Source organism: Saccopteryx bilineata, chromosome 3 (genome assembly GCF_036850765.1).
Source record: "Saccopteryx bilineata isolate mSacBil1 chromosome 3, mSacBil1_pri_phased_curated, whole genome shotgun sequence".
Taxonomy (NCBI): Eukaryota; Metazoa; Chordata; class Mammalia; order Chiroptera; family Emballonuridae; genus Saccopteryx; species Saccopteryx bilineata.
The window spans coordinates 50,676,148-50,702,285 of record NC_089492.1 but is presented as its reverse complement, the minus strand read 5'-3'; the positions used below and the strand labels follow the sequence as shown (position 1 = coordinate 50,702,285).

At 35.8% G+C, this 26,138-nt stretch overlaps 1 protein-coding gene across 1 annotated transcript in view; it reads left to right on the top strand.

Annotated features, from left to right (window-relative positions):
• ST18 (ST18 C2H2C-type zinc finger transcription factor) overlaps window positions 1-24,461 on the top strand; it is a 128,588-nt gene extending 104,127 nt beyond the window's left edge. Inside the window, exons 19-22 of the mRNA XM_066266117.1 lie at window positions 2,232-2,320; window positions 19,444-19,547; window positions 21,439-21,582; window positions 24,036-24,461. Coding sequence (XP_066122214.1) covers window positions 2,232-2,320; window positions 19,444-19,547; window positions 21,439-21,582; window positions 24,036-24,176 — 478 coding nt within the window. The 3' untranslated portion in view covers window positions 24,177-24,461. The remainder of the gene's footprint in view (window positions 1-2,231; window positions 2,321-19,443; window positions 19,548-21,438; window positions 21,583-24,035) is intronic.
• Window positions 24,462-26,138: the final 1,677 nt, after the last annotated feature.

Here is a 26,138-nt window from a genome sequence, read left to right as displayed (position 1 = left end):
GATAGTAATGTTCATTATATAAGTTATACCACTTGCCATTTTACTTTAACAAAGAAGCTGAAGTGTAGTTTAAAATTACCTTGATATGCCTTACCAGAATTGCAGATTTGGTCAAAACCATATAAGGCACACTTTTCCAGCCATTTGCAAGATGGAACCCAAACCCTGACAGGGACATCCCAGGTAACTTCTACCTTTTCTCAACCAGCAAGAGAGTCTCATGGAAGACATCCTCAAAGGAAAAGAAATTTTTAAATATTTTCTTACCTCAATATTTTAAATTTAAGATTTGCATTATATTCTGGAAGATATAGATACACAGGAAGAAACAAAGTATAAAGCAGCATTTTTAAAACCAAAGCCTCCCTTTCATAATTTAACTGAACTGATTGGTTCTAAGTCACATAGTTCTGGACACTTCACTGATTTCCCACACTATTGGGTTACAACTAGACATTTACTGCTGGCTTGTCTGAACAAAGCAGAAGTTTTAGGAGAGCCAATCAGAGAAGTCCTTGTGAGCTATTAATTTCCATTACTTTAAATACAAACTTATGATAGGTACATTTAAAACTGAACTTACCAATAATATATTAGTTCTGTTCATGACCATTTTCTGAGAATATAATATTATATGTGACATAAAACAAGACAGATTTGTGCAAGCATTCCAGATAAAAGAATAATGAAACTTAAATAGGTTACATTTTACAATAAAAAACTTCTAAAATAGAAATATCAATTGCAAATTAAGTTTGTGCTTTTTCATTATTTTCTTTTCCTATGTAAAATATTACATAATTTATCAAATTTTGAGAAGTCACATAACCTTTTTATGTCTGATATTACATACCTATATTTTATAGTTTATATAGTCTTTACATGCAATAATATAGACTACTTAAAATACATTAATTCAGTAAATATTTGCTTTGCTTATTTTCTTTCACATGGCCAAGTGACCTAATCTTTGGATTGAAAATAATTGTTTTGTACATGAGTTATAATCAAATTTAGGTGAAAAAATATTTTAAGTAACTAATTGCTATATTTTTTAATTTTATACTCAAAATTTATATCTCCAAAAATACAGCAAAATTATCAAATAATTCATGGATGCTTAAAACAACAAAATTATCTGATTATATACTATGTAAAACTTGTTTTGTTCAATATCACTATCATCTTGATATAGTTTAAATCACAGATACTTTAAAAAAAAGAAAATTCATTCTGAAAAAGAATGAAATTAAGGAAGAGAATATAAATACCACTTCAGGATGATATACTGGTTGGCAGTGATTGTGTCTGCATATCCTTATAGTTCCTTTTATTTTCCTTTCAAGGTAGAGTTTTTTAATGAAAAAATAATGTTTTAAAAGTTAAAAAATAAATTAGAAACTTTTCTATACCCAAACTCCATGGAGAAGGAGGGTTTTTATTTGGAGCTTATAATAATTTGAGTCATTCACATAACAGTATGGATAAAGACAGAAAGAACTAGTGTCTGCTTTATTATTCATAGAATTTTGACTAATTTGGAATAATTGTTATTCATAATATATATAACTTCATGTTTACAGACAAATAAAGTAACCTTCACTAAAAAAAGGCAGAATAGAATACAGAACAAAATTAATTAAATTACAGTATCAGCAATAGCTAGTTGTATTTTAATTTAAGAAAAACAATACAAAATATTTTACATTATTTCAGGGCCTTTCACTTTCATTTTTTATTATGACTCTTATTATTTACAGTTTTATTGATACTTTATAATTTTATTATTGAAGAATTTCCAGCAAGACCAATTTAATAGCTAAAGAATCAAATTAGAAAATATTATAGCAGATTTTTTTTCTCTATCACTTAATTTTGTCTTTCTTTTTCTTTTTATTAATTTTAATTTATTGTGTTAACATGGATTCAAGTGTCCCACTCAATATACCAAATTTACACACAATAAGTGCTGGCAAAGGTGTAGAGAAAAGGGAACCCTCCTGCCCTGCTGGTGGGAATGCAGACTTGAGCAGCCACGTGGAAGACAGTATGGGGTTTCCTCACTTTCATTTTGAGAGATATTTACTTGTTACTTTCTACAATGAGACTGCATGTTATAACGTAATTAGTGGTTAGGCAATCATTTAAATCGTTAAGTAGTGAATAAAAAATTTTTATTTTTATAAGGAATAATGTGTGTTTCAAAGTCAATATAATTTCTATTTTCACAGTTTATCGGGATGCCCTCTAAATGCACAAGCTATCAAAAAGGGCAAGGTCTCGGAAGAACTAATGACCATTAAACTTAAAGCAACTGGAGGTAAGAGCTCATAACCAGGGGTCACCATCCCCATCAAGGTCCAGATGCTAGCTCCCCACGGGGTTCTGCATGCCAGATTAGACTCTATTTGTGAGTTGTAATTTTAATATGCAATAGGGGCCTTACCTGTGGTGGCACAATGGATTAAGTGTCAGCCTGGAACACTGAGGTCGCCGGTTCAAAACCTTGGGCTTGCCTGGTCAAGGCACATATGGGTGTTGATGCTTCCTGATCCTCGCCCCTTCACTCTCTCTCTTTTCTAAAAATGAATAAATAAAATCTTTAAAAATATGTACACAATAGGAAGATTTTCTCATATTTAAACTAAAATTATAATTTTATTTCAAAACAATAGGTTGATTTTGTTTTTCCTCATGTTTTAATAAGGATCTTCAACAGGGAAAATTAAGTGGAACTCTTGTCCTTCAGTCCTCAAAATGGCACGTGTATGTGTGCATACATGTGCGTGTCTTCCTCATGTATGCCCTCTACAAAATGTCAAGAAACACAATTCCTGGCATCTATATTTGAATCCTTAAATTTTGTTTTATTCTCAAAATGATACTTTTCTGTGGTAAAACTGATGATTTAAATTTAGCATCTGTCTGTATTTCCCTACATTTTTCCCTACGGTCAATCTCTGATCAGTGTTAATACGCAGTTTCTGGCCTTCTTGTTTGGATTCTCCAATATTCCTTTGATTCTCTGGTGTTCTTCTTAAGACTTCTCATCAACATGTGCTATTTTCCATTGAAGATCATTCTAGATTCTAAGAGACAATGGCAAAGTAATAATTTTGCTTTAGAGAATTTATTTGATGATATCTTTGGTACATAACTGGAATCAAGCTAGGGACTTTTAACTGTTATAACTGTATCTGAAAACGTTGTTCAATCTTTTTTAATTTGTGTGTGATTTTTTAAAAAAGAAAATATGCAATATCCTAAGTAAGAAAGCACCGTTGGGCTTCCTACTGGTTTACCTCTGAGGTCTTCATCTGCTGTCAGGTGTGTTATTTAAAACGTTCTTCATCCATGGACACTTGTGGAAGGGGATGAAAAGCCCTGGATGTTAAGGACAGGCCTCCACTCTGTGTTCTTTCCAGTTCAGATGCTCAGTCAAAGTGCTTTCTCCACAGGCTTTGATTGTTCCTTGGAAACGCTCCCCACTCCTCAAATGCCTCTTAGCACGTTTTTAGTAAAATTGGCACAAGTAATATTTATTTGTACATTGCCTTATTTCAAACAATATTTAAAGGGTGGATGGTGCTAAACTGCATTTAGAAAAAAGAAAACTACTTAAAATTAATTCAAAAAATAATACAAAAGAAAATCAAAGATAAGAAAGAAATACGGGCAAGCCTGAGGATAATACAGTGACTGTGTGAAATAAGTCACTTCACAGTGGGTAAAAAAAGATCTCAAATTTTACTTTCAGCTTTTTAGAAGCCAAAGCAAAAGGAGACTATAATCACTATAAGAATCACACTGCCAGTAAGTAAATTTAGAGCAAAACTCCTTTTGGAACTGAGTGCATGAGGAAATACTTTCTATGTGTCCTCATTATGTGAACTGACAGCACCTAAATTGCAGGCTGTTCCTAAAAATGATATGAACAAAATAGTAAACCGGTGGCTTTATAGAAAATTACAGTGAGGTGTTTATCAGGGCTGATGTGATACAAGCCAGGTACATGCTTGGCTGGTCTGTCTGAATCCACTGGTAGACTGTCACAGTAACCTGGGAGCAGCTGGACTGCGCACACATCTTTTATAAATCCAGCATCTTTAGCTGAGCTTTCGAAGGATGTGGAGCAGCAGTGTGGTGGGTAGAACACATTAACAAGTGTCCAAAGTGCATTAGTTCTAGGTGGGCCAGGAAACCAAAAATTATACGATTTTATAATCTAAGGAGCTAAGAACTGATACTCATATGAAGTTTGAGAATCTCTAATGATTTTTGCACAAAGAAAAATCTACCTAAGTAAAGGTTGGTTGTCAGTTAAGGGTCAAAGAAGAACAAAGTGATTTAAGGTATGCTCTGACAGTCCACTCCATTAGCCCTCTACCATAAAACTTGGTGATGACAATTATTCTCTACATAATTTATAAAGCAGGGGTAGCCCAACACTCCCTCAGTCATTAAAAGAAATCAAATTGCAATAAAATATACAGCGTATACCACTCTAATTTTTTAGTGTACTATGTTTAGGTAAACTAGATGCAAATCATTAATGCAATTGGTTGAATTAGGTAACATGTTAGGAGAATATTACCTACAACAAGTTAAAACATGAATGTCTATATCAAAAAATTACATTCATTTTAGAAGAATTTATCTTCTGATCTCTATCTTTCTGTAATTAAATCGTTATACTAGTTTTTAAAGACCATTACTAGTCCTTGATAACACAATTTGATCATATGTACATGAACAAATTGTTACTTTTTTAGTCTTTGTGGGGGGAAGTAAAAGTTATGATGGTCAGGCAGTGGCGCAGTGGATAGAGCATCGAACTGGGATGCGGAGGACCCAGGTTTGAGACCCCCAGGCTGCCAGCTTGAGCGTAGGCTCATCTGGTTTGAGCGAAGCTCACCAGCTTGGACCTAAGGTAGCTGGCTCGAGCAAGGGTTACTGGGTTTGCTGAAGGCCTGCGGTCAAGGCACATATGAGAAAGCAATCAATGAACAACTAAGGTGTTACAACAAAAAACTGATGATTGATACTTCTCATCTCTCTGTTCCTGTCTGTCTGACCTGTCTGTCCCTCTCTCCGACTCTCTCTCTGTCTCTGTAAAAAAACAACAACAAAAAAACAATAAATAAAAGTTATGATGGTTGACTTACATATGTTTTTACATTCATTATCCTTTCAGTTATTCTCATGTAGCAAAAAAATATTTGACATATTATTCCTTTCCTTTCTGAATATGAAATCTCTTTATTCATTTAATAACAAAAATAATCAAAATTACATTGATTCATTTTCCCCTTAATAAAAACAGAAGTAAAAGCTCAGTTTATAAACCAGAAATAAAAAAATATAATATACCAAATATAAAATATAAAACAAATATAAAAATATACCAAATATAAAAACAAAGGATCACTCAAAAAATAAAAGAGGCTCTGGCCGGTTGGCTCAGTGGTGGAGCGTCGGCCTGGCGTGCGGGGGACCCGGGTTCGATTCTCGGCCAGGGCACATACAGAAGTGCCCATTTGCTTCTCCACCCCCCCTCCTTCCTCTCTGTCTCTCTCTTCCCCTCCTGCAGCGAGGCTCCATTGGAGCAGAGATGGCCTGGGCGCTGGGGATGGCTCCTTGGCCTCTGCCCCAGACGCTAGAGTGGCTCTGGTGGTGGCAGAGCGATGCCCCAGAGGGGCAGAGCATCGCCCCCTGGTGGGCAGAGCATCGCCCCTGGTGGGCGTGCCGGGTGGATCCCGGTCGGGCGCATGCGGGAGTCTGTCTGACTGTCTCTCCCTGTTTCCAGCTTCAGAAAAATACAAAAAATAATAATAATAATAATAAATAAAAGAAAATGGCCTGACCTGTGGTGGCACAGTGGATAAAGTGTTGACCTGGAATGCTGAGCTCACTCGTTCAAAACCCGGGTTTGCCCAGCCAAGACATATACTAGAAGTAACTACTATGCGTTGATGCTTCTTGTGCCTCTCCTCTTTCTTTCTCTCTCTCTTCTCTCTAAAGTCAATAGATAAAATAGTTAAAAATATATATACAAGAGTGTTTAACAGAATGGTAATGTATCGTTTGTATAATATGAAGAAATGACTACTTAAAACCCCTTATAAGTTTAGCACACTTATTATCTACAAATATATCCATCACATATATTTCTATGGAATATAAATAAAATATTATTATAAATTATATAATCCATAATTATGTAAATTAGGTTAGTACCAAGTAAACATTAGAATTACTTTAAGAAAAGAATGCATATTCTCTTGCTTTTAAACAGATGTACTCTATTAAGAAAAAGGGTCATTGAATAGGTCACTAGCAATACCTACCTGGTCTGAAATTCTATTCTAAGTATATCTGTAAAGGAACATCAGTGTACATATTCTATCAATGCTTTCAAACCATCAATTATCTGTGAATAAAGGTAACATTATAATGGGTAAGAGGATATAGTCTGGAACTAGAAAGCTTGTGTTTTGAATCTCAGCTCTACCAGCTTACTAATTAACCTCTATGTGTCTTGGGTTTCCCATCCATAAAATGAGGTAATAAGTGGTAATAAATACATCTACCTTTTGGGATCCTAAGAGAATTAGAGGAGTTAATATTTGTAAGTGCAATGTGAAATTCAAAATCAGTGTCATCCTTCCAGCTCCATTCAATGGTGAAGGCCCTTAAAGAGTATATGAATCAAGAGAAGTGTCCCAAGAGAAATAGATAAGGTAATGAATTCATAGAAAAAAATTACAGCCATAGGCTGACTCCTATGACTAAAATATCTCCCCAGACCCAGAAACCATAACAAAAACATAGTTCACTCATTTGATAATTTCAGGGGAATTTATGGGATGTCTATTATGTATGAGATTCTAGCATAGTGTTTCTTTTTTGAAGTCCTTCCCCATCTTTTGTAATTAAACATCTTCCAAATTTCTCCATTTTGATAAAGAGGCTTGAGTGTCTTAACTAACATTGTACATCAGGGGAGCTAGATTTCAATGCCAAGAACCCAGATTCTTACTTGAAGAGTCTTCTCACAAACATTCATAACTAAACAAAAATAGATTCTTTATTTTTCTGCTCTAAATTGCTGCTCCCTGAGTCTTCCTCAACTCAGAAACATAACGCCCCAGTTGCTCAAGCAGAAACAGGGAGTCATCCTCGATTCTTCCATTCTTTCATCTCCTTCCTTAAATCATCACAAGTGTTGCTAATTCTGCCTACAGGTTTTATTTATTTGTTTGTTTGTTTGTTTGTTTATTTAGATAAGGCAGTTTTATTTTTAATTGTTTGAGAAACCTCCATGTTGTTTTGTATATTGGCTGCACTGATAATATTCATTCTCACCAATAGTGCATAAGAGTTCTCATTTTTCCACATCCTCACCCACACTTGTAGATTTGTTGATGATAGCCATTCTGACAGGACTAAGGTAATATCTCATTGTGGTTTTAATTTGTATTACTATGATGATTAATGACATTGAGCATCTTTTCATATGTCTACTGGCCATTTACTTATTCTCTTTGGAGAAGTATCTATTTAGGTCCTCTGTACATTTTTTTAATTGGATGTTTTGTGTTTTTGGTGTTGAGCACTATGAGTTCTTTATTAATTTTCCATATTAAAGTTTTATCAGATGCATCATTGGCAAATATGCTATCTTACATAGTAGGTTGTCTTTTTGTTTTGTTGATGGTTTCTTTTACTGTGCAAAACCTTTTTAATTTGATATCTTATTTGTTGATTTTCAGTTTTGTTTTTTTTTATAATTTTATTTTTTTAATGGGGTGACATCAATAAATCAGGATACATATATTCAAAGATAACAAGTCCAGGTTATCTTGTCGTTCAATTATGTTGCATACCCACCACCCAAAGTCAGATTGTCCTCCGTCACCCTCTATCTTGTTCTCTCTGTGCCCCTCCCCCTCCCCCTTTCCCTCTCCCATTCCCCCCCCCCCCGTAACCACCACACTCTTATCAATGTCTCTTAGTTTCACTATTATGTCCCACCTACGTATGGAATAATACAGTTCCTGTTTTTTTCTGATTTACTTATTTCGCTTCGTATCATGTTATCAAGATCCCACCATTTTGCTGTAAATGTTCCGATGTCATCATTTCTTATGGCTGAGTAGTATTCCATAGTGTATATGTGCCACATCTTCTTTATCCAGTCATCTATTGATGGGCTTTTTGGTTGTTTCCATGTCCTGGCCACTGTGAACAATGCTGCAATAAACATGGGGCTGCATGTGTCTTTACGTATCAATGTTTCTGAGTTTTGGGGATATATACCCAGTAGAGGGATTGCTGGGTCATAAGGTAGTTCTATTTGCAGTTTTTTGAGGAACCACCATACTTTCTTCCATAATGGTTGTACTACTTTACATTCCCACCAACAGTAGATGAGGGTTCCTTTTTCTCCACAGCCTCTCCAACATTTGCTATTACCTGACTTGCTAATAACAGCTAATCGAACAGGTGTGAGGTGGTATCTCATTGCCGTTTTGATTTGCATTTCTCTAATAGCTAAAGAAGATGAGCATCTTTTCATATATCTGTTGGCCATTTGTATTTCTTCCTGGGAGAAGTGTCTATTCATATCCTCTTCCCATTTTTTTATTGGATTGTTTGTTTGTTTGTTGTTGAGTTTTATGAGTTCTTTGTATATTTTGGATATTAGGCCCTTATCTGAGCTGTTGTTTGAAAAAATCATTTCCCATTTAGTTGGCTTTCTGTTTATTTTGTTATCAGTTTCTCTTGCTGAGCAAAAACTTCTTAGTCTGATGTAGTCCCATTCATTAATTTTTGCCTTCACTTCTCTTGCCATTGGAGTCAAATTCATAAAATGCTCTTTAAAACCCAGGTCCATGAGTTGAGTACCTATGTTTTCTTCTATGTACTTAATTGTTTCAGGTCTTATGTTTAGATCTTTGATCCATTTTTTTTTATTTTTTATTTATTTATTCACTTTAGAGGAGAGAGAGAAAGAGAAAGAGAGAGAGAGAAGGGGGGAGGAGCAGGAAGCATCAACTCCCATATGTGCCGAGACCAGGCAAGCCCAGGGTTTCGAACCGGCGACCTCAGCATTTCCAGGTCGACACTTTATCCACTGCACCACCACAGGTCAGGCCTTTGATCCATTTTGAGTTAATTTTTGTACAGGGGGAGAGACTGTAGTCCAGTTTCATTCTTTTGCATGTGGCTTTCCAGTTTTCCCAGCACCATTTATTGAAGAGGCTTTCTTTTCTCCATTGTGTGTTGTTGGCCCCTTTATCAAAAATTATTTGACTATATATATGTGGTTTTATTTCTGGACTTTCTATTCTGTTCCATTGGTCTGAGTGTCTACTTTTCTGCCAATACCATGCTGTTTTGATTGTTGTGGCCCTATAATAGAGTTTGAAGTCAGGTATTGTTATGCCCCCAGCTTCATTCTTTTTCTTTAGGATTGCTTTGGCTATTCGGGGTTTTTTATAGTTCCATATAAATCTGATGATTTTTTGCTCTATTTCTTTAAAAAATGTCATTGGAAGTTTGATGGGAATTGCATTAAATTTGTATATTGCTTTGGGTAATATAGCCATCTTGATTATATTTATTCTTCCTAGCCAAGAACAAGGTATATTCTTCCATCTCATTATATCTTTTTCGATTTCCCTTAACAATGGTTTATAGTTTTCATTATATAAGTCCTTTACATTCTTTGTTATGTTTATTCCTAAGTATTTTATTTTTTTTGTTGCAATCATGAAGGGGATTATTCTTTTGAGTTCCTTCTCAGTTGTTTTATTGTTGGCATATAGAAAGGCTATTGACTTCTGTATGTTAATTTTGTATCCTGCGACCTTACTGTATTGGCTTATTGTTTCTAGTAGTCTTTTTGTGGATTCTTTGGGGTTTTCAATGTATAGGATCATATCATCTGCAAAAAGTGATACCTTGACTTCTTCTTTTCCGATATGGATGCCTTTTATTTCTTTGTCTTGTCTGATTGCTCTGGCTAGAACCTCTAGTACCACATTAAATAAGAGTGGAGAGAGTGGACAACCCTGTCTTGTTCCTGATTTAAGGGGAAAAGCCTTCAGTTTAGTGCCATTTAATGTGTTAGCTGATGGTTTATCATATATGGCCTTTATCATGTTGAGATATTTTCCTTCTATACCCATTTTGTTGAGAGTCTTAAACATAAAATTGTGTTGTATTTTATCGAAAGCCTTTTCTGCATCTATTGATAAGATCATGTGGTTTTTGTTCTTTGTTTTGTTGATATGGTGTATTACATTAACCGTTTTACGTATGTTGAACCATCCTTGAGATTCTGGGATGAATCCCACTTGATCATGATGTATTATTTTTTTAATATGTTGTTGTATTCGATTTGCTAGTATTTTGTTTAGTATTTTAGCATCTGTATTCATTAGAGATATTGGTCTGTAGTTTTCTTTTTTTGTGCCATCCTTGCTTGGTTTTGGTATGAGGGTTATGTTGGCCTCATAAAATGTGTTTGGAAGTATTGCTTCTTCTTCAATTTTTTGGAAAACTTTGAGTAGAATAGGAACCAAGTCTTCTTTGAATGTTTGATAAAATTCGCTGGTATAGCCGTCAGGGCCTGGACTGTTATTTTGGGGGAGGTTTTTAATGGTTTTTTCTATTTCTTCTCTACTGATAGGTCTGTTTAGGCTTTCTGCTTCTTCTTGACTCAGTCTAGGAAGGTTGTATTTTTCTAGGAATTTATCCATTTCTTCTAGGTTGTTGAATTTAGGGGCATAAAGTTTTTCATAGTATTCTACAATAATTCTTTGTATATCTACGGTGTCCGTGGTGATTTCTCCTCTTTCATTTTGGATTTTGTTTATATGAGTTCTTTCTCTTTTTTCCTTGGTAAGTCTTGCCAAGGGTTTGTCAATTTTGTTGATCTTTTCAAAGAACCAGCTCCTTGTTCTATTAATTTTTTCTATAGTTTTTCTGTTCTCTAATTCATTTATTTCTGCTCTGATTTTTATTATCTCCTTTCTTCAGCTGGTTTTGGGTTGTCTTTGTTCTTCTTTTTCTAGTTCCTTAAGGTGGGAAGTTAAGTGGTTCACTTGGGCTCTCTCTTGTTTGTTCATATATGCCTGAAGCGATATGAACTTCCCTCTTAACACTGCTTTTGCTGCATCCCATAGATTCTGATATGTCGTATTGTCATTTTCATTAGTCTGTATATATCTTTTGATCTCTGCACGTATTTCTTCTTTGACCCAGTCATTTTTTTAAAAGTATGTTGTTTAGTTTCCATATTTTTGTGGGATTTTTTTCCTCTTTTTTGCAGTTGAATTCTAGTTTCAAGGCTCTATGACCAGAAAATATGCTTGGTACAACTTCAATTTTTCTGAATTTGCTGATGTTGTTTTTGTGGCCCAACATATGGTCAATTCTTGAGAATGATCCATGTACACTGGAGAAGAATGTATACTCAGTCACTTTGGGATGAAATGTCCTGTAGATGTCTATCATATTCAGGTGCTCTAGTATTTTGTTTAAGGCCACTATGTCTTTGTTGATTCTCTGTTTGGATGACCGATCTAGAGCCGTCAGCGGTGTATTGAGGTCTCCAAGTATGATTGTATTTTTGTCAGTTTTTGTTTTAAGATCAATAAGTAGCTGTCTTATATATTTTGGTGCTCCTTGGTTTGGTGCATATATATTAAGAATTGTTATGTCTTCTTGATTCAGTGTCCCCTTAGCCATTATGAAATGGCCATTTTTGTCTCTAAGTACTTTTCCTGTCTTGTAGTCAGCATTATCCGATATGAGTATTGCTACACCTGCTTTTTTTTGGATGTTATTTGCTTGGAGTATTGTTTTCCAGCCTTTCACTTTGAATTTGTTTTTATCCTTGTTACTTAGATGAGTTTCCTGTAGGCAGCATACAGTTGGATTTTCTTTTTTAATCCATTCTGCTACTCTGTGCCTTTTTATTGGTGAGTTTAATCCGTTTACATTTAGTGTAATTATTGATACTTGTGAGTTCCCTATTGCCATTTTATATCTTGCTTTCTGTTAGTTTTGTGTCTTGTTTGATCCTTCTCTTTCGTTTTTCTATCTTTTGTTTTTATTTGGTTGTATTCCATACATCTTTCCTCTGTTGCTATCTTTTTTATCTCATGTGCTTCTGTGGTGGTTTTTTCAATGGTGGTTACCTTTGAGTAATGAAAAGGGTCCCTACCCTGTTCATTGTAGCGAACTATTTTGTGAGTACTTTTGCACTCCATCGTCCTTTGCTACTGTTAATCTCCATCTTCTCCCCCTCTTTCTTTTTGTTGTTGTCACAGTTTAAATTTGGTTTTATTGTGTTCTTCTTGGAGCTTTTACTTGTGGCTCTGTTTTTTTTTTTGTTCTTTGTATCTGATTGGAGAACCCCCTTTAGTAATTCCTGGAGTGGGTGTTTTCTAATGATAAATTCCCTCATCTTTTCTGTATCTGTGAATGTTTTTATTTCTCCTTCGTATTTGAAGGATAGCTTTGATGGGTATAGTATTCATGGCTGAAAGTTCCTCTCTTTCAGGACTTTAAATATTGGGGTCCACTCTCTTCTAGCTTGTAGAGTTTCTGCTGAGAAATCTGATGATAATCTAATGGGCCTTCCTTTATATGTTGTATTCTTCTTTTCCCTGGCTGCCTTGAGAATTTTTTCTTTGCTGTTGGTTTGTGTCAGTTTCATTATGATATGCCTTGGAGTATGTTTGTTGGGGTTAAGAAAACTTGGAGTTCTGTTTGCTTCTTGAACTTGAGGCTTTAGTTCTTTCCACAGGCTTGGAAAGTTCTCATCTATTATTTGTTTGAGTATGTTCTCCATTCCATTTTCTCTCTCTTCTCCCTCTGATATACCTATTATTCTTATGTTATTCTTTTTGATGGAGTCAGATAATTCTTGTAGGGCTATCTCATTTTTTTTTAATTTTTGAGTCTCTTTCTTCTTCTCTTTGTTGTGCCTCAAGTTGCTTGTCTTCTATTTCACTAATCCTCTCTTCTATCTGACCTGTTCTATTAGCTAAGCTTGTTACTTCGTTTTTCAGCTCGTGAATTGAGTTTTTCATCTCTGTTTGATTTCTTTTTATAGTTTCAATTTCCTTGGACATATATTCTTTGTGTTCATTGAGTTGTTTTCTGAGCCCCCTAAATTGCCTTTCTGTGTTTTCTTGTATATCTCGGAGGATTTTTAGGATTGCTATCTTAAATTCTCTGTCATTTAGCTCCAAGGTTTCCAATATATTAAATTTTTTCTCCATAGATTTTTTCTCACCTAGCTGTGTTACCTCTCTTTCTTTTGTATCCATGATATTCGATTTTCTCTTCCTTAATGGCATCTGAGGGTGGTTTTGTTGATAGTATTAATGAGATTTAATAAAGAATAAAAAGTTAAAAAAAATAAAAAAATAAAAAATCGAAAAGAGTTGTTTTTTTTAAAAAAATTAATAATGAAATAAAGAAAAATAAAATAAAATAAAAATTTAAAAAAAAGGAAATTATTCCCCTCCTCTTTTTTTCCTCTCTTCTCCTCTCCCCTCTTTCTTGAGAAAATCTTGTGGTGGACTGTGAATTATAACAAACAATGCCTGTGATGGAGGGCCTGAATTGGGGAAAAGTAATAAAGGGGCAAAAAATAAAAAAAAAATAAAAAAAAAGAGCGTATGGACCCACAAAAAGCAAATAAGGAAAAAAATTGGGTCAAGAATAAAATGATTTGCTTTTAGGTGTTGGTTGTCTAAGAGTTATGATGAGAGGAATAAGAGGAAAATGGAAAAATGGGGGGACAAATTAAAAAATTACTATTGTATTTAGTGGAACAAGAACTAGATAATATGGAGAGCCAGGGATGGGAGCACTGCTAGTGAGTTAAAAAGGTGAAGTAAAAAACCCCCAAAATGCCACAAACATAGGTTTGAGTCCCAGATAAGATAATTTGTTTGTTATTGAGGTTTGAATGAGAGGAGATGTAAAGGAGAAAGGAAGAAACTAATATAGAGGGAGAAAAGAAAGAGAGAGAGAGAAAAAAAGAGGGAACCACTAAAAGAAGAAAAAAGAAAGGAGAGAGAGAGAGAGTTAAGGGTTTTGGAGTGCAACCCTCATAGAGAGAAAGGAAGAGAAGAGAAAAGATAATGGGAGATGTAACACTTATGGGTAGTGTAGCTCAAGGAGAGGAGAGAGTAAGACCGGTAGAGAGTTAATCGGCCAAATTGGAGGAGGAAAAAAAAGTATCAAGAATGAAGATAAGAGAAACAAACGAACAAATACAATAAAATGGGATAGGTTATAAAGTCTGCAGATTATTCTTGATTTTGAGAGGTTATCTTCTTGCTTTTTCTTTTCTCTCCCCCTTCCTGGTTGGTGACTCTGTACCCCGGGTTCTGCCCCTTTGGCACGCTCAGGTAGAGGTTTGCAGTTGATAAGTCTCTATGACAATGTCATGTATTGTGCTTTAGTCTCGTTGGCATTCGAAGCTCACTAGCATTTATAGGCTCCGACAGTGAGAGAGTCCGTGTTCCTGGAGCCTTTCTCCTAGTCTTTCCTTCCTCAATTAGTAGCCTGATAATCCAGCTATGGGGTTGCTGCTGCCTCTGCCTGGATAGTAAGAGGCTCAAAGAGCTGGCAACTCCCCACTTTATTTCCACTCAGCACAGGGTTCTGGGTAAGGCTCAGTCAGTCAGAGCTGCTAGCATAATCAGGCGGGCTTTCCGCCCACTCAAAGACCTCTGGCTCTGCCACTCTGTCCGGTAACACAAGCGGGTGCCCACTTCCGGGGTGCTTGGAGGAAACACTCACTGTCTGCGACCAGGCTATCCGGCCAGCAGTCTCACGCTCTGAGTGAAACCCCCAACCGCAGGGAAAAATTGCAGCGTTGGAATTGAGTCTCGCTCCGTCCCCGTGCGCGGCTTTGCAAGGCGCTAGGGCGGCTCGAGATTCCGCTTTGGCCCACACAAAGGCCCCTGACTCTGCCCCTCTGTGCGATAACATGGGCGCGCACTGCCAAGGCACTCGGAGGAATCGCTCACTCCTTATCTGCGCACGCAAACCAGGATATGAGGCCGGCCGTGTTTCCCTCTGAGTGAAACCTCCGCCCGCACGGAAAATCTCCACCGTTGGAATTAGTTCTCACTCCCTCCCGTGCGTGGCTTTTCCAGGGCGCTGGGGCTGCCCAGAGAATCTGCCCTCGGCCCACAGAAAGGCCTCTGACTCTGCCTCTCCGTGGGGCAACACGGGCACCCACTCTCGGGGCCTAGGAAGAAATTCTCTCCCACTAACTGCGCACCGACCAGGAGACCGGGTAAAATGGCCGCTCCGCTTGTCTTTCTTTGTTTGGGTTTGGTGCTAGTGTTAGCTTGTATTGCCCGGGTTGCCACAGGATCAGATTTTCCTCGGCTTGGATCTTCGTGCCACAGCCTGGTTTGGCCGTTTGTGCCGCAGCGGCCTGGATCTATTCACCCCCTTTGCTCGCCTCAGTTTCTATATTCACAGTTACCAGAGAAAGCCGCCCTGTTTAGGTTAGTGAGGAAGGCGGAGCATTTCTTACTCCCTATTTCCTTCGGGGTTTGGTTATATATTTAGCCAATTTTTCACTCAATCATACCTTTGGGTGTATTGCAAAGCATCTGGAAGCTCCAAGTATAGGTTTTTCTGTTTCTGGTTGAAGATCTTGTTGAGTTTTGGGGGAGATTTATCGGTATCGCTTCCTACCCCACCATTACTCTGACGTCATCTCCGATTTTCACTTTTTAAATCATTTTTATTGTATTTAGTTTTGTAAATATCCTCTTTTAAATATTTTGAGTGTATTTTTCTTCATTTTAAAAATAATATAAGCAATAGAATTTCATTACATAAATTAAAATAATACCAGAATACACAACAGTAGACAGTGACAGGCCCCAGTAATACCACCCATAAGGCTAAATAGTCTGATGGCTTCAATGAAAATACTGGATTTTTAATGCCTGCATTCAAGTCTCAACTCAGCTACTTCCTACCAGAGTGATGTTGGCTGAGAAAAAGAGATAACAAAATACTTATCTCAAAATTTTGGGAATATTAAACAAAGTAATCCAAATAAAACACATAGTACAGTTATTAGCATATACTCAGAACCCAATAAATATTCACTTATCATTATCATTATGTTTAATGTGTAACTACCTTCAATGGTTTTATTTAATTTTCTTTTTCTAATTAATTAATTAATTAGTTTAGTCAATTAAATTTAACAGGTTGACATTGGTCAAGCAGTGTACATAGATTCAGAGAAAAAAATCTCCACATCATTTGGACAGTCGATTATGCTGTATACCCATCACCCAAAGTCAAATCATCTTCTGTCACCCTATATTTTGTTTCTCTTTAAGTCCCTCCCTTTCCCCCCACCACCACACTCTCTTCCCTTCCCCTTCCCCTTCCCCTTCCCCTGGTAACCACTGCACTTTTATCTATGTCCATGAGTTTCATTTTTGTGTCCCACCTATATACGGAATCATACAGTTCTTAGCTTTTTCTGATGTACTTATTTCTCTCAGTATAATGTTATCAACATCCATCTGTGTTGTTGTAAATGATCCTATGTCATCATTTCTTATGACTGACTGGTATTCCATTGTATATATGTACCACATCTTCTTTATCCAACCCTCTATTGAAGGGCATTTTGGATTTTTTTTATGTCTTGGACACTGTGAACAATGCTGCAATGAACATGGGGGTGCATGCATCTTTACATACACATGTTTTTAAGTTTATGGGGTAGATACCCAGTAGAGGCATTGCTGGGTCATATGGTAGTTCTATTCTTACTTTTTTGAGGAACCACCATACTTTCTTCCATAATGGTTGCACTACTTTACATTCCCACCAACAGTGAATGAGGGTTTCTTTTTATCCACAGCCTCTCCAGCACTTATTATTATCTGTCTTGTTGATAATAGCTAATTTAACAATTGTGAGGTGGTATCTCATTATAGTTTTGATTTGCATTTCTCTAATAGCTAGTAAAGATGAGCTGGGGCAAGGAGTTATCAGACCCAGCCAAGACCCTAGCAATAATTTTGTAACCAGTCATTTGTTCTCCTTGTCACCCCTTTAGTCCATCCTCTGGTAAAAAAAAATCTGAGCCATGCTTTTGAAAAGTCAGCCAGATCAAATCACTCCCTGCTTAAATTTCTTCACTGGCTTCTGTAGCACTTAGAATAAACCCAAGCTCCTTGTGAAGCCCCCCACTCCACTCACTCAATGTGCCTTCACTGGTGAGGCCCTTCTTATGACAGTCCCAGGAGCATCTCCTTCCCACTCCAGGCCTTGGTACTTTCTGCCTCTTCTGCCTATAATGTCCATCTCACCTACAAGCATTTCATATGCCTGCTTTTTTCTATCAGTAAAGTCTTAGATTAAATAAGGTTTCTCTAGTGGTTTTCATAGCATTCTGCTTGTTTCTTTCATAGTTCTTTATATTTTATGTGTTTCCTTGCTTATAGTCTACCTCACCAGATATTATGTATGAAAAATACCATTTCTTGAAGAGGAAGTTGACTCCAAAGAGACATTAAAAAAATACATGTCAAAAAAATATAGCAATAGAAGTTTTCATTTGCTCAAATCAGAAAAATTATGTGCTAATAGCACTCACAATAGTTGTTTAATTGAAAATCTGTGCTCCCTAAAGTTGTGGAAAAACAAATATTTTAATCCCTGTTGTATGGGAAAAGACTCCTCTACAAGTATATCAGCCATTAAGATATGGTGCTGAGAATGCAATACAATTGTTCACCTATAACAAGTGCCATTAGTGAAATAATTATTTAATCTTTTCTTCATAGTAAACTGCGTCATACTATTGACTCATATTCAACTTGATTTAGATATAAAATACCGAAATCTTAATCATGAGTTTTCTTTTCTTCTTTATTGAATCTCAGAGACCATTATTAGAAATCTTATGACATACTTCTTTATTGGCCCATGCATGGCCCACTTTTACTTAGGTAATTAGTTACTTATAATAAAGCAATAAATACCTACAGAACAACCACCTATTTTTATCATGCTGTATGTAAATGTTCAAGTCTTACTTTTTGTCTCTTATCATTATATTGATGAGTCATACGTGTTGATTTTGGTAGGTATGTGACTTGTTGCCAGGTTGTATTTTTTGAACAATATGCTACATGCATCTTGTTTATGCCTTCTCTTGTACATGTGCAACTGTTCTTCTCAGGTGTGTACCTAGGACTGAAATTGTTGAGTTACAGAGTATGTGTGTGGTCATTATCACCTTCGTAAATAATGAACTGTGTTCCAAAGCAGTAATTCCAGGAAAGTGTAAGAGACTAGATCTCTGTCAAACAAATTGTCAAAGCTCCCCATCCTGCTCTCATGAAATTGATCTTATTAAATCTAAAGTGAAAGCTTTCATTTTCCCTCTTAATTGTCATCTTTTTGGTTTAAGTTCATCACTATGGACTGTTGAGATTACATTAAATCCAACTTCTGACATCCTAAATATTAACTACCTTTTCCACCTTTTAAAACCTTTAAAATATATTCACATTCCTTTCTAAAAAATAGTGTTGGGAAAGTAACTCCTGTTTATTGAGAGCCTACTCTATGTTCAACACTTTATCTTTTATTGCATTAATTTTCACAACGTAGATTTTATTCCTCTTTTACAGACAAGAAATAGAAGCACAAGAAGTAAGTTTCCCAAGTTCAAGAACAAGAGTCAAGTCCAACATTCAAACTCTAAAACTCATGTTTCTTCTAGATTATATTTGTTTCTCTTTATTCAGTTCCATGTAGAGATCCCAAATTGTGAGTCCATAAACTCTAATCAACCAGCCAACACTCAACTCAATCTCTATAATGGTTCATAAAGTCCCACTCAGTTAAGAAATATATAATTAATCAGCGTAACATGTCTTAACAGCCTTTGCAACATTGTGTATGAGGAAACGTGTGAGAATTCAGTCCCACCTCTGCCTCTTATTTTGAACTTGGTCAGGTTATATCACCACTGTCAGTGATTAGTGTGGTCTCAACTTAAGGTTCAGTGTTTTTATATGTGATAAAAGATATAATGAAACATGACTCATAGGGCATAGTAAAGTTTAAGTGAGAAAACATTAACAAACATGAACATATCTAGCAGCACACTTGGAACATAATGGAGCAACATTAAATGGTGGTACTTTTATAATTTTTTTTTACAAAGATTTTAAATCCTGAAACTCTTTTTACCTACCTTTTTTGAATCTTGCATATGGATTTGAATACAAATTCAACATTTCAAACTAAAGTCTAGTTTCCACTTCACAAACCACAAACTAAATGTAAAGTGATCAAGATATCACAGTCTCGTATTTTCAGTTTGGACTGAGATAGTCTGATTCTTTGTAGGTTTAGAGAGTGATGAAGAAATCAGGCATTTGGATGAAGAAATAAAGGAACTGAATGAATCCAACCTTAAAATTGAAGCAGATATGATGAAACTTCAGACGCAGGTAAAAAAAATAAAAGAAAAAGAAAAGCTATCTTCATGGTAATCATAATCTTTAGTGGAGGTAAAACAATGAACTGTTAAGCCTTGTGGTAAAAAGTACACTGATATCTTACAATAGATATATTAAGCATGTCTGTATTACATAATCACTGTAAATACATGAGTAGGTGGATCACCTGGGCCATCATTGTTTTGATAGCTGAAAGCAAAGGTACTCATGTTTCTGCTTTGCTTGTGTCAAAGGCTTTATAAGCAAATACAACAGGTCATCCTGTAGTTACAGAGTTCTGTACATCATGTGCTGCTTTAGAAAATTTGTCATGAAAAGATACGAATACTTAGTTTTATTCAAAATTTAAGTAAAACAGAGCAACTTTTTACATTCAATTTTTTTATAACACCTCTGAATGTGTCAGTTTTTTTTAGAAACAGATAATAGTGGAGACTTTTATAAATAGTGTCTTTACCAAAAATGCAAGCAATTTCTTAACTTTGCATTCTCCTATGTAATGTCTGCCCCATCCCTGAATAAATTTATCCAAGTGGCAGTTAAAAGTTTAGTCCAGGATTTTTTTTACATACTAATTATGACTCTATTACAAAAATTGCTGTATCCTTCTCTCTTCTCTCCTTTCTTGAAATGTAGGATTTTTAGACTGTGGTTGCTGACTCTCAGAAGTGATTCACAGCAGCTTAAGACATGATTTAGACCATCTGAAACATAGGTTTGGTTTCCTTACCCAGCATGACCAGTGTTATGATCTTCCATTAATAACTATCAGCTCTACAAAAAGAATTTGGTTTACAAATCCATGGGAATTTCTCTTAAGAACCATTAACAAAGACACTAGAGGTCTCTGTTTTCATGGAACTTAAAGTCTAGAAAGGAGAGGCAGAAAATAACAAAAAAAATTATAAATGATAACTTGTTTGTATGAGGGAAGGGGATGTGGAGAGGCAGTCAGATTTTAATATAAAACAGGATGGCTGGGCCTCATAGAAAAGGGATCACTTGGCAAAGACTTCAGGAATTGAGGGAGTTTGCCAAAGAAGTTCAGGGGGAAAGTGTTTAAAAGAGTAAAAACAGTAAGTACAAAACCCTCTACATTTTGAGAAAACGCAGAATTTTGAGAACGAAGAGAGTGAATGCGGCTGTGGGTGAGTGATGTGGTAGATAAAAAGAGATGAGTCCCAGGGATAACACATGCATGTCCTAGGCCGCAGTAAGGACCCTTGTTTTAATTCTGAATGAACACAGAACAGTCTGAGGTTTTGAGCTAGAGGTTCATGTGATTGTATTTTACCTAGATCTGACCTGCATTTTCAGAGACTTGTACTAATTGCTGTATTGACAATGAAACAAAGAATAGATTGCAAGGGGCAAAGCCACACTCAAAGTCACCCATGGAAAGGCAGTCAGTCACACTGGTGGCTAGACTCAGAGCATAGCAGTGCAGGTAGGGACAGTCATCACCTCCTGGATATTCTGAAGAAGGAGCCCAGTCGATCTGAAGTGTGAGAGAAAGAGGGCCATCAGGGATATCTTGAAAGCCTGAGTAACATTTTAGTTGCTACCAACTGGGAAGGAGAGGATTATATATATATGGAACAGGTTTGGAGAAACACATTGAGCTTGAGATACCTATGATAAAACTATGTGAAGATGTGGTAGAAGTTGTAGTTCTGAGGATAAGTCTGGGTTAAAGATATAAATTTGGAACTGTGATTCCAAACTTTAGAACCATATGGTGGGGTTGCTGTTTTGTGAAGAGAAGTTACAGGGTGTGCATTCCTTGGCGTTAAGTTTAGCTGATATATTTCCTTTAGAGAGAAACCTTTTTGTACTCCTTCCAAACTCTACTTCACATATTCTCAAGTTATTTCCCTTTCAGATCACATCTATGGAGAGCAATTTAAAAACAATAGAGGCGGAGAACAAACTTATAGAACAGAATAATGAAAGCCTGCTCAAGGAGCTTGCAGGTCTAAGCCAAGCTCTCATTTCAAGCCTTGCGGATATTCAGCTCCCACAGATGGTAAGTACAGGGCCAGAAAGTGGCTGCTTCTTTCCCAGTGATTGCAGTGTCAGTGTGCAGTCACCAACAGAGTGCCAAACAGAGGTGCTGAGCTTTGAGGAGACCTGTCAGCAGTCACCAAGGTATCACGCTTCATCGTACATGACTTGCAATAACCTCCTTTAATGGGAACATAATAAATACATAAATTTCAATTACATTAAGGCCAAAGGTTTTTGATATGATAGAAGTCATTTAAAAATGAAGACTTATTTGAAACTTATTTTATAATGTAACATGTAAGTTGGAGGCCCAAACTCCCTAACTAAAATTGGTTTTCCAAATAGAATGCTTACATGATTTACAAAATCTGAGACCCAGACATTTGTGTCAACCACCCCATTTAATAACCATAGAAAAAAAATAACTGGGTGTTTTCTTTGTACTAACTATGAAGGACATACTTAAGTCCTCTTCATATAAAATAAAAATCACAAAAGTGATTACGGCATCCTTTATTCCAAAATCTAAACACTTATTTGAAGTATGACAACTATTCAATATTTATAGAAATTTTTTTTTGTATTTTCATAAATATAATAAACATTTGAAAAAGGGTTGCATTGTTAAAGGTTTTTAATATCCTCAATACATACATTTTTAGACAAGTTTTCTAAAGGTACAAATTTTATATATAGAGTGTTTCAAAAAAATAGCAATTTAAAAAAGTTTGAATAGTTTCCAGAAAACAGTAAATCCCTTAATTTACCCACTTCTCAGCATAAAACCCTTATCTTAAACAATTCAAAATCTGTTTCTTAACAATAAAAAAATGTAATAATGTAAAACACAAAAGAACATACATGATTACTTTATTGACGTTATTATTGAACATTATTATAATATTATTTATTAATGTTTATCTCCTACTTCAAATTTGTATTCCTTAATATTTTTCCTTCACCAGTGCCATTAAAAAATCATTATCATGCAAGGCACTTTGTATCATTACCATGTAAGCTACTATAGTGGTGACTTTTAGGGCTGATCACACTAAATTTTTACAAAAGTTCCAAAGACATTCTCATTCTATAGTTGAGGAAATAGTGGCTCAGAGAATTTACATAATTTGATCAAGGTTCTAGAGCTAACATGAGTCAGGCGGGCCGGGCTTTATAGTGTGACCTTTGTTCTCTCTGCCACCTGGGTCCTAGTCCAGTTATGTGACTCTCCAAGAAATACATGACACCACAAAAGCAGAATCTGAAAGGAAACAGAAAACCATTGTTAGACTAATAATTTAGATCAGTACTTTGCTGAGCAAAACAAAATAATCTTCAAATTTAGAAACCTTAGCTTCTAAATAGCAACAATAATAATATCCTTTGCACTTAAAAGTATTTAGACCTTTTAAAAGTCCCTTCATCTAACTATCTTGTGAAGTATAAGCACATGTCATATGTTTTATAAAAGATAAAGAAATGGAGGCACCAAAGAATGGGTAAGTAGAATTGCGTTGTCATTTATTTCTTTTTACACAGCATGCAATTTCTACATTTCAAGTAGTCTATTCTCTCTGAAGCACCACATTAGACAAAAGAGATGTCAAAACACACACACACACACACACACACACACACACACACACACACACAGGATGAGCAAACTCTGACTTTATGGATCTCATGTTCTACCTGGAAAGACAGATAGAGAAGCAAAGTGTATTACAACGATGCTGTAAGGGAAAAATGCACACAGGTGTCTGAGAATGAAAGAGGAACATTTTCAACCAGACAACTGGTTAGCGAGCAGCTTGCTAAAATCTCAGCTTCCTTAATCCTGCCCAGTGCTATCAAAGGAAGCATCTGCTACAAGTATGCCTTTCTCCCCACCTTCACTGACACTCACTTTCTACAAAAAGAAGGTTTGTTTATTTTTTATTTTAACTTTTCCATTGATTTGAGGTGAGGAGAAAGGGAGAGAAAGAGAGAGAGAAACATCTACTGTTGTTTTATTCAGTTCCATTTTAGTTGTGCACTCATTGATTACTTCTCCTACCTGTCCTGACCACCTTTGGCACTCCAAGTTGATGCCTTATCCCCGAGTCACCCAGCCAGGGCCACGAGGTACGTTTTATGCTAAGCACATGCAATTGAAGCTGAGACTGCATCTCAAGAGAAGCAGGGCAGCTTTAAGGGGTCCAACTCAACAGCCATACAGCTACCTTATGTGGCTCTTCACTTACTGACCACAAAATATTGTAAAACCACATTAATTTTATAAATTGAATAAAGAACAAGAAGATGAATAGCAAAGCACACAATCTCTCTCCATCTTCCTAAACTCCAGCAGCCACTTGCATCTTTACTTCCTCCCCAGACTCCAGAGTCAATGATATACATCTGTGTGGTTTGGTCTTCTTTGCCTCAGCCTGAACTCCTGTGATTGGTTCAGTGTGTTTTGTCTTCATTTAGGGGCCTATCAGTGAGCAGAATTTTGAAGCCTATGTAAATACACTCACAGACATGTACAGCAATCTGGAACGGGACTATTCCCCGGAATGCAAAGCTCTGCTAGAAAGTATCAAACAGGCAGTGAAGGGCATCCACGTGTAGGACTGCAGCGCCAGCAGGCAACAGAAATCACCAACAGCAGGAATACCGGTGAATCTGCGAGGGGCTCCTGTGCTGCTAAGGCATGTAGGTTGCCGTACTGCATTTACAATTGCAACGTTGCACTAATTTCATCCCCCAACCCCCAGCTGACATAAAAAAATATAGAAAAACTATGATAGACTCTTTGGATTAAAAGCAATGCTGTCAAATATTAGATTTTATTTATTTTCATATGGTTTCTTTTATTTCATTGCACTCTTTTGAATTTTTTCTTTGTAAAGTACATGTAAATTAATGTGACATTTTATATTTTATTTATTTCTAATCAAAGAGTTTTTTATCTTTTAATTGCATTTTGAAGTCTGCCATATTTTTACAAGTGTGTTTGTTTATTTGCCAATAGAATTTAAATAGAAATGCTATTCTCAAATCACATATATTGCTGGGTTTAAATGAGAAAACAACAAGAAATCGTATGAAGGAAATCCTTGTCTAAGGACTGCACTATGTTCCAGTTTGATTTTTATTGCACACTTTCCCCTTTTCATTGGCTTTTGTATTTATAAGTGGGCTATGGTAAAATGAGATGCATGGAAGGAAGAAAAAAGGTAAATGGCGCCCACTAGTGGGCAATGCTTTCTCACAGAAGCACAGGTACCGGAAAAGCCTGTTCAGAATTTGTAGCAATAATTAAACACGGCAATCAGCAAAGTATTTGACTTGGCTCTATGGTTTTGGTTAACATGTATTATTTATTTGAAATATTTTTAAAAGCATAACCTTTCTTTTAGTTACAGATTTGTCTGTTTTTCAAGTCATATCAGATAATTGGCAATTCTTATCCCAAAATGAGAAATAAGACTTAATGTGACCAGCCAGGCTTTCCCACCATATGTTGGTACAATATACAAGTGACAATGCTGATGTAAATTTTTACTTAGCAAATACAAACAGATCCAAATGGAAAATTTTGTAGACACCGTATACCCTGAAATAGTATTTATTTTACTTAGTTGACTAAAAAGGAATGGAAAATATAGCAACACATGAAAAAATATTACTCTGATCTGAGTAATTACTTTGGACACTGGTGACATTGTCTTACCATCTTTAGGCAGTAGTAAAACTTTCAATTTGATGAAAATATTTCTATAAAACTGTAAGTGCTACAAAATATACACACTTGAAACACAGACACACATCCATGTATACACACTTATGTAGATTCAGATACACATAAATTGAACCTGAAATCTTGAATTTCTGGATGGATCAGAGCTTACTAGTTGTTATAGTAAAGGCAATGTTTATTTCAGGGACTGTAAAGTAGTTAAGCATTGTTTCAAAGTTTTTTTTATATTTTTTTTTTAAGAAAAGGTATAGACAACCAGCTAAACTGCCTTTCTGGTGTGCACACACAGTTGGTGTGCAATGTGCCTCCATGTAAATGGACACTTGAACTTAGTGTGGTTTAATTTTCTGTTCTATAATAAAAGTGTTTATTTTTATTAGCCTCATGGTTAGGTAGATTGAATGTGATGGCACTCACAGGCTTGATATATTCCACTGTTATTACTGTTACCTGCACAAATTAAAAGTACTATAAACAGTAATTCCACTTCCTTGCCACTGTGGTCATTGTTATGTATTAAGTGGAGCTTATCTTTGGTTTGGGGTTCATTTGAACTCTTGTATCTTAGTTTAGTGAAAATGAAATGTCTGTTCTTAGGTAGGAATGGTGTTTATTTAAAAATCAATTTAAAAAAAAAAAGAGCTACTATATGTGCTGTCTATTATAAATGGGACGCCAAACAAAATTTTCTATTAATGTACTTGCAAACATTTTGCTTACAGTACTTGATAGATGCGTACAAATGAGTTCACCTATTACAAAGACAAAAGTTTAATTTGCTAAATATTTTAACAAGTTTGTTATCTATGTTATTTAATTTAAAAGATATC